Here is a 9,757-nt window from a genome sequence, read left to right as displayed (position 1 = left end):
CACATATGTAGCTTTACATTTTAAATCTGAATTGGAGACCCAACAGCATGACATAAGTAGCATTGTTCTGTCACGCATGAAAAAAAATGTGCTTTTTTCTCCGAGAGAACTGTATGTGGTGTTTGCTCACTAACTTAAATATGCATTAAATAATGAGTCCAGAGTAAATTTATTCTAGGGCTGCTGTATAATTACACTACATGCATAGCTTCAGAAATAAGAATATTTCCATTATGTGACAAGTCCAGATTAATTTGATAGTATAGATCCAGCCTTATATGATAGTAAGAACAAGCTATTATGATCTAACACAGTTGTGCAGGAGACTTGCTGGTAAAGAGACTGGCACCTTCAAACCCATTCTTACAGAAGTGAAGCCCGGTCGTGATACCCACCACTGTCTAACTGGCACAGACTTGCTCTTTTACTTGAAAAAGTAAACATGAAAGGTTGGAAGAATATATTAGAAGGATCTGAAATAATGAACTCATGTGCTTTGGATGGGGTGTTGTTGTTTTACCATGTTTTGTTGGTTTTGTTTGTGTTTGTTTTTATATTTCCTGTCAAAGTATTTAAATCTTCATTATCACTACAGTTCAAATGTTTGGTGATGTGAAGCGTTGCGATTATGCTCCCTACTCCATATCCCTGTCCTGTTGCTCCATTTTACAGGCTGGAAAGTATGCCATGGGGTAATAAAGCGGCTTTCTTGAGATCTTGTAGCATATCTGTGTTGGGATTCTGTTTCATGCCTTGTTATCCTTTTCTCTTTTAAAGTCTAGAGCTACCTGGATATGTACAAATAGGCTCTGAAATTACCAAGGCTGTCAAACCTCCATCCTTCCTTTCTGCCAAGCAACAGCTCTGTGCTCTCTCTTGCCTTCATGCATCCTGGATGCCCAAGGCTGGAGATGATGTGTGAGAGGCTTGGATTTTGTGTTCTCACCCCTCCATGATTAGAAAGTAGTCCCACAAAGTGCCAAGTGTTTCTTTCAGGGGAGAACAGTTCTCCAGGTGCCTTGATTTCTTCCATTTCTCCCCTTATGAGTTGTTGCAGCAGGTGGGATTGGATGCCTCAGTGATTGTGCTCTTATTAACCAGAGTCTTAATCTGATAGTCTAATATTAAAAGATTGACAACAGACTGTGGGAGCTGCCAAGAAGCACCCCAGAGAGGATGTGAGTTTTGAGTTACTGGTTGTGTAGCAGAAGCTGGGTGTGGAGTTTTCAACACTGGAAACTCAGGAAAATCAACGAAGGGTTTGACTTAGAGCTGTTGTGATAGATGGGAGCACAGATTGAAGTTGTAGTAAACACTGCTTGGCCTTTGTCTGCTTCCCAATCAGGAATAAAAAAAGACAAATGTATGCTTTGACCAGGCAGCATTTTTCTACCAGAAAGGAGAGGTCCCTTCCAAAGGAAATATTCTATTCTGTGGTGGGTCAGGAGAGACTTGCTTAGAGGAGACTCTTGAAAACTCTGGTTCGTTGGCACTGGGCCTGCTGTCCCCTTTCTGCTGCTGTACCCTGCTCTCCCCTGTCCTTCAGGAACATCCTTCAGCTCCTCCCTGCTATGCTCCTGTCCCACCTGCCTCTGGGGGCAAGATTTTCCCTGGTTGCCACACATCTGTAGCTCCTCATCCCCATGCTGATGGCGCTTGCTGCTGAGCTGAGCAGGCATCAGGAGAAAGGCTCATGCTGTGAGTTCAGCCATCCATCCAGGAGGCACAAGCTTGATTTCTGGGCCAAGCAGCACATACGGTGTCTCTGCTTCTGGCAGCTCTGAAACCTTGTCCTGCAGGCTGTGTGCTGCTCAGTGTCTCCTGTCAATTAGATTGGTTTGATGTCTCTCTTATTCATGCCCAGTGGTGTATCATTTTTTTCGCGAAGTAACAGGCCCTTTGGAAATAAAGGTCCTTGGACCCTTTTCGGCCAGAGGAGATTTGGCCAAACGCGGCTGGCTGGTTTGATATGACCGTCTTCAAGGTCCAGGGAGCCTAATGCAAGGCCGATGATGCAGCAGGAGTAGAATGATTCCATTATTCAAATGGCATGAATTTGGGTGAATTAGTAGGGTTTTGAGGGCATTTCCAAGAACTATGGATGGCACCTTTTCAAAACATTCCCGTTAATGTGGTGAGGTCAGTAGTAGTAGTGTGCTGTCAATAAAAGGCCCCATTTTGAAGCTTCTTCCTTCCCACCCTCATCCCCTCTGGCATCATTTGTTTATAAAGGTCATGCTTAAGGACCTTACTTGGTTACTCCCAACTGAATATTTTGTTCGGGATGTGGATTTGTGCTTTGTTTGGGGGTTTGTTAGTGGAACCAGAGAAGCGGGAGGAAAGGATGAAGAGGTTTTCTTGACTGTGAGTTGATGCAGAATTTTATAGGGTACCTTGTGTCTCCTGCCAGGTCTGTGCGCTTTTCCACTTGCTTTGGGGAACCTGAAGAGCTTAGAGCATTTATTGGTTTTACAAAGCTGTTTTATCTCTTTTTTTCTCCCCCCCATTTTCAGTAATCGGTGCAAATGCCCCCCCCCCCCCCCTTTTTTTTTTTTTCTCTTCTTTCCTCCACAGTGACAGAGCTAACTGGGGGCACCAATTGCAAACTAAGCAAATGTAAATTCTGTCTTAAGGAGATGTTGTGCTGTGATACAGCATGGTTTGGAGACAGGGCTGGTGGGATGTGTGCAGGATACATGTGATGCTGGAAGCAAACACTTCTGGTGATGTATCCCTCCTGTTTTGGTGGGCTTACGCTGTGGTGTGACTGTGAAGTCCGTACAAGTTTCTTTTCTGGTAAAGAGCTTTTTCTGAGCTCGCTAGTTTACGGGTTGGGTTCTTGTCTGTATTTTCCTACTGTAGAACCAGTAGCGAGGGTCAGCCCCGCTATTTATAGCATGTTGTGCTAGTGCCAGAATTGTTATCTCCTTTTTACAGGCTTAATAAAATCAAGTGACTTAGATTTGCTATTTGGTAATGTCTGCATTTCAGAGTATAGGAGCATGAGAAAAACAAATTAACAGGAAGTAAAATTGCATGTTATTTTATCCTACCAGGAATACAAGACGTGCAAAGGATAAATATCCTGTTGCTTGCTGGTGCTAGAGTGTGCTCATTATACCTTAAGTAAAGGTTAATCCATTTCAAGCCTGTGTTAATGCTATGCTATCCTGACACTCCAAAATGATCAGAAGGCGGGTTTTTACTCTATTAGGTCATTTCTTGAAATAACTTAATTGCAGATGCTAGTGTGTGGTCAGCAGTTGCTGTTTGATTTGGGTGTGTCAACATGCTGTAGGTTTTGCTCTCAGATAGATACCTGTTTTTATTTGTCTTTTCCGACCTGTCAAGGGGGAAAGAGAGTGTGATATTGTACAGCAGAGTTGGAAAGCAGTGCTAAGTTCTCCCAGCTTTTGGAGAAAAGTCCAATATGGGGTACATATTTGTATGGAAAAATAGAACCCTTTAATTTCTAGTAGAGACTATTAAGAGTTGACAGCTCTCATCTTTCTTTAGTAGAAAACTGAAGGGGATAAAAGATTTATTAAAAAATAGAAATATTGACATCATCTTAAAGCAGCTGTAGTGCTATTAAAACCTCTTTGTATATGTATAGAGATACATTTTTATTCTCAGAACTCCGGCATCTTGTGCATTCCAAAATACACAGCTAAAATAATATCTACATAGCGTTAGAAAATGCCTTTATTTGTGACACAGCAGCTGCGTTTCTGGCAACAAATATCTTATTGTCGCAACAAATCCAATTAAAAATCCACAAGATAAAATGTTGTCCTCACAGGCGGTAGCAGGCAGATCCAAAACAAAAAACCCAGAGCAGAGTTAAGCAGTCTTCCTGTCCTGATGTGGACGTGCAAGTTTTCTTCTGTATGAAGCTTTTAATTGGTTCACCTTAAAAGGTATTAGGATCTGCTTGAAGATCATAAGCCTAATTTGGGATTTGTCTTCCTCAAAATCCCCTGGTGAAATAGAAGGATTACGTACATAATCAAAAGGAATTGTATGTCCTTCTGTGTAATTTTCCAAAACTAACCTCAAAACAAGCTGGGGCTGAGACGCTGCTGTTCATGGCTCCCCTCCGTGAGGCTCTCGGCCACTTCCAGGTAGGGCGTGTGTCCTAGGACAAAGTGTCCTGGGCCTTTTTTTTTTTTTGTAATCTCTCCTGGCTTCCCTAGACCAGCTGCAAGGGACTCAGGACTGCTCTAAGATGTCTTTCCCCAGCTTGAAAAGCATTGTTCTAGTACCTCGAAATTCTTTGGGTTCAAGATGCAAGCTATCAAAGAGAGCAGCCTTTCTTCTTTTCTCTTTCTTCCCAGTTTCGAGGTGTTCAGTGACCATGTGCCCTGACCTATAAGTACTTATAGGTCATAAGAAGATTCCCTCCCAAGTTTGAGAAGCCAGACACAGGGAGCTCTAATGAACAGCTGCTCCAGAAAACACTTATTTCATCAGCAGCATGGCACAGAGGTGGCTGGAAAGGAAACAAATGGAAAGACTGTCTGCCTAATGGCCTTGTGGTGGGGAAGGGTTTTCTATTCTTGGTGGTTGGTTGTTACTTTAAAAAAACCAAACAAACAAAAAACCAGCAACTGAAGTTTTCCATTTAAAATATGTCAATTCCATTATTTCATTTTCATGTGATTTCTAGAAATCCCCCCAACAGTCCACACATAACTTTGTTGAGCGGCTTTAAAATTCAAAGATATTTGATGGCTATTTCTAGCCTTGAAATAGCTTCCCCTCTGGATAGGACTAGGGGTTTTGTCCATTTACTTTTTCATTTTATCCTGTCCTTTTGTAGCACCTAGAATTTCCGGAGTCTGATATTGTCAGAGTTGTGATACGTCCAGCTGTAGGAGCTGCCTGGTCCTCCTCTCGCTTCCCCCTGCTCCTTTCCACCCTCTGCCACCTCTTCCCTGCCCCAGGCTGGACTCCGCTGGAGGTACATTTTCCTTGTTTGTGGACAAGCACTGCTGCATGAGCTGCCTGTAGCCTGCATAATTCTTTGCTATGATTCACCCTTTGTTTTGCCAACATGTTGGTTTGGTTTGGGTTTTTTTTAGAGAGTGGGTAGTAAGTCCTCCTGCTTATTTCAGGATAATTTTATAATACAGTTTTTTTTAATGGAGTTTCTTATATCTAAAGAACAGTGCCTTTCCTGTGAATTCTATAGCATCTAAGAATTTGGAGATGGAGAGTGGGAAAGAGGAAATTTTTTTTAATTTTTTTTTTCTTCAAGTGAGTAATGGTTTGACATGCTCTGTTTCAGTACATGTTACCATGGCGATGACTGCAGGGACTACAACATCCTTTCCCATGAGTAACCACACCCGAGAGAGAGTGACAGTGGCCAAACTTACGCTGGAGAACTTCTACAGCAACCTAATTATACAGCACGAAGAGAGAGAAACCAGGTACTGACTCTGCTTCCTCTCACTCCTTTCTGTCTTTTCTTAGTTGGCTGTTGGCAGTGTTTGTCCACTTTGATCCTTGTGCAGGGAGAAGTTTTCAGAAGTTTTTCTGCACTTGATAGCAAGAAGCTAAACCCCAACAGGCACAGGCTAACTTTTGGCTGCTGGCTGTATTGGTAGACCTGTGAACATGCCCTGCTACTGCACCAAGCAGTCACTGAGTCACCAAGGACCTCCAATTCTGACGTTCTCATTTTACCTCCTCATCAAACTATTACTACTTTGTGGAAACTGCTCAGTGCAGGGTCTTATTTTGCAGCACATGTGAGGATGCTACTGCTCGGTGTGGGGTTGGTGACCTCAGATTCCTCCATGTGTGCCATGGGGAAGAGCTGCTGACGGGTGGTTACTTGGTTTTGTGTAAGGCAGTGGCTGGTGGTGTCTTTTCATGCTGTGCAGCTTGGAGATCATGCCAAGACTCGTAAACCCTGCAGAAGGGAGTGTATAGGAGGTAGGGAACAGGACTGATAGGAGAGGTGTTTGACAGGGTGATGGGGTAAGGAGAGGAGGCAGAAAGCTGGGGGTGGCCTGGGGTGGAAATAAGGGGCAGTAAAGAGCATAGGGTTCGTCATGTTGGGTTTGAGGGGCTCTTGGGTGGGCAGGAAGAATTTTGAGGATAATGTAATACCCACCTCTAAATTCTTCTTGGGTAGTGTTGACGGGTACTCCTTGTGTGGGGGTATGTGTTGGTCATCTCCACTTTAACTTCTCTTATTGGTGCCCAGTTCTGCCTCTGATGTAGTAAAGTGCTACTTGAATTAAGTGTCGAAGCGCCAAGCATTTGATTATAATGAATGTTGTGTTTCAAATTGTCATCAGCATGTGAAATTATCATTCCCCTGGTAATATATTTTTAATTGAGGGGTTTTCAACCAAGCAGCAGGATTTCTCTCTTCATCATATTTAGTCATTATCCCATGTAATTGAGTTGTTTCTAGTTAGGAGAACAGACTGTCTACCGAGGGCCTTTGATTTAAGGGATCCTGCTGTACTTCCCAAAGTGCAGAAAGACACCAGCAGCCTGGCACCCAGTCTTCAGACTCTTGGCCATCACTAGTGGGTAACCAGCATTCTAAAAGCTGTACGCTGACAGTCATAAAGAAGCATCCTGTGAGTGGAAAAAGAGGGGTCCAGTAGGATACATTGCCATGTGCTGACCCCCTGCTACCTGTGGGGTACTCCCAGGCTTCACTCCATGCCCAGACCCTCCCAGCCTGGCGTGGCACCAGCTGGAGGAGCCCTGGGACCGGTGAGCCCTGGCCCAGGCAGGACACTGGGAGGAGATGATGATGAATCCTGCGGGGTTAGGGTTAGTTGGCATGAGAGTAAGGGGAGCAGGACCAGGTGTGTGAGCAGGGGGAGGTCAGCAAGGCTGGGACTGGGGGTGAAAGCTGGACTTGGCTGAGGTGTCAGAGGTAGAGCTGAGATAGAAATGGTGAAAAAAAATGTTTATTCTGATTTGTAATCCTTGCTGTATTGTTATGTTTGTTTTTAATACATAATAAAAAAAAGCAATCTCCTGTTTCTCCCCTTCCCAGGCAGAAGAAACTAGAAGTGGCTATGGAAGAGGAAGGCCTCGCAGATGAGGAGGTAAATACTACTTAAGTAACCTTTGAAGAGACTGCTTTGCTTTTGTTGCACTACTTCAGATTGTCATTTGAGGAGCTTACAGAAACATTAGCTAGCATGACATTAAGTTTTATTTTGTAAATGAATGTTGCCCCTGTAAATAACTTGTTTAATAAGGAAGCTATTAAGGAATGTGTTTGAATGATACTTGCAATAGCTAAGGCTTTTCATGCCACCGTTAGTCCTTATGAGACATATAGCTGCAGCAAGTATATAGCATGCTTTTCAAAGATTAAAATTGTTTGCCATTATATTTGGCAAGAAAAAAGGTGAGATGTGCATAGAGGTGCATAGAACGCAAAATGCTGAACCATTTTTTCTTGATTTAAACAATAAACTGGGCACACACTTGCTCCATTTGGGTATTGATCAGGAGGGACCTCTGTCCGGTTGGCACCTCTCAGAACTTTGGTCAATAAGTTGCTTTTCTGAGGTCCATCACACCATGGCTGCCTGTACTGCCTTCGAGGTAGGCAGGGAAATAAGTAGGAACAGTGCCTCCGTCATTTCTGAGTTTGTGTGGCTGCTGTAACTTCTGGGAAGAGGGAGAAGCGAGTGTGGGTGTGTAGTGCCATCTTGTGGTTTTAAATGACACTGTCATCCTAGTACAAAATCTGGCGGGTGGCTGATGGATGGATCTGGTTAGCAGTCTCAGATCATCTCGGCACCTTTGGGAGCATAGGTCAGTGTTTGTCTTCTCTCAGGGTGAATCCCATTGACATTTTTAGAGAACAAAATATATGATGGGATTTGGACAGATTTTTCTTAAAAATACAAGTGTTTACCTGGCATAAACCAAATGGATTTTGCTATAGATAGCGTAAGTTGGATCTCTACTGCCTGTTAGGCTTCTTGTTGCCTGTCATCACTTTTCTCAGTGGGGTGCAAGTTTCAGCTTTTATTGATCCTTCACACCGCCCGAAAACAAGAGTCCTTGTCTCAGTTAGTCACTTTGGCCTTTGGACTGATGTACTTTGTTGGAACCAGTATGATTTTTTTTTCATTATTTTTTATTACTGTTTCTTTATACCTAAGTAATAAAAAAAAAAACAAACCCACACCCCTCTCCCCCCAAAAAAGTGAAACTGGGCCTGAGGCCTCTATATAAAAGATGGTGTTTGTGGATCTTACTTTAAGAAACTCAGAAAGACTTCTCCTTTTAGATTTTCTCTGTAATCCTAATGGGAGAGAGACTACTTCACAGGAACGGAGATTGTGTATCTTGACTTTCTACTGTCAAACGACTTACAAATTTCTGTGTATGTGTATCCTTAGAAAAAACTGCGCAGGTCGCAACACGCTCGCAAGGAAACAGAGTTTCTGCGACTGAAGAGGACTAGACTCGGCTTGGATGACTTTGAATCTTTGAAAGTTATAGGAAGAGGAGCATTTGGAGAGGTTTGTGGCATTCTTGCTTGAATGGAATATTAAAATTGGATTTAATGTTAAAATGAAACACTTTAATTATAGAATAAAACGTTCCAGTTGGAGTTTTATTGCAGAATAGCTATTTGAGTAATTGTGCAAGTGTGGTAAGTCCAATAATGAATTGCATGCATCGATTTCTCAAGGCCCTTGGAAAGGCCCTGAGTTTCCCATAGCTTCCCAAACTGATGTTGCCTGTGTGGCCTCTTGAAATGATGGATTTGCAGTTGCACAGCTTCTCTTTGTAAACATCCTCCCTGCCTGTGTTGCACCACAGTTGTACCTGCTCCTGAATTTTAGCATACGCAATCTCACAGCTACCTGGAATTTACTGTGCCTGCTAAATTTTCCTAAAAAAATAACTACTTCATACTAGCCATTCTTCACTAGTGTTTTAGTGTTGTACATGGTGTAGAAATACTTTTTTCCATGTGCTTTTAAATGTTTAACAAAAGAACTTTTCCACGCCTAGCAATTTTGAGCCTTCCAGTAGATTCCACGCTAGGGTCTAGTTTCTGAGGTAGAAAAGATTGATTGGGTTGTATTTCTCATTATAGGTGCGCCTTGTTCAGAAGAAGGATACAGGTCATATTTATGCAATGAAGATACTAAGAAAAGCAGATATGCTGGAGAAAGAGCAGGTTTGTGTTGTATAAGTCCCCTAGATTTCAAACTTATGTTGTCTATAAAATTGCTGAAGTTCTTTGTGGCAGATACTATTTGGTCATATTTGCCACTTCAAAAGCATTTTTAAAAATGTTTTATTTACAATCAATTTGTGAAAAAGATTTTTTTTTTTTCTCCCTTCCTTTATGAACACAGACCTTACAGTACTTAATCTGTAAAACTGCATTTCAAGGAAAATGCTTCTTGAAAAGTAATACTGTGCCAAAGTGAAAACTGAGAGTATTTGATGTTTTCTTTTGATGGTTAGTTGCCAACTGACGTCCCATTGTTCATTGGCTTTGTTTTCCTTTTTTTTTGCTTTATTTTTGTTAGTTTGGTTTGGTTTTTGATTTTATTTTTTTAGTTAACAATTCACTGTAAATTCCTGGTAGGACAGAGCAAGTACTTTAGTACCACAAAGCAAAGAAACCAAATGTGAATGTCTCAAGCAAAAGGGCGGATAAAAGAGGACTTTTCCTTACCAGTCCAAACCTTTCCCATCATTTGCTCTTGTATTACACTTCCCTGCAGTGGTACTTGTACTC

At 42.2% G+C, this 9,757-nt stretch overlaps 1 protein-coding gene across 1 annotated transcript; it reads left to right on the top strand.

Moving 5' to 3' along the window:
* Window positions 1–5,300: 5,300 nt before the first annotated feature.
* Window positions 5,301–9,187, top strand: LOC104163683 (serine/threonine-protein kinase 38-like; the record flags this gene model as incomplete). The annotated part of the gene is made up of 4 exons (XM_009702772.1): window positions 5,301–5,435; window positions 7,031–7,082; window positions 8,397–8,519; window positions 9,104–9,187. Coding segments are annotated over exons 1-4 (393 nt in total), but the record flags the coding sequence as incomplete, so codon positions are not given.
* Window positions 9,188–9,757: the final 570 nt, after the last annotated feature.

Source organism: Cariama cristata, unplaced genomic scaffold, assembly GCF_000690535.1.
Source record: "Cariama cristata isolate BGI_N322 unplaced genomic scaffold, ASM69053v1 scaffold45446, whole genome shotgun sequence".
Lineage (NCBI taxonomy): Eukaryota > Metazoa > Chordata > Aves > Cariamiformes > Cariamidae > Cariama > Cariama cristata.
This window is presented reverse-complemented; position numbering and strand designations above follow the sequence as displayed.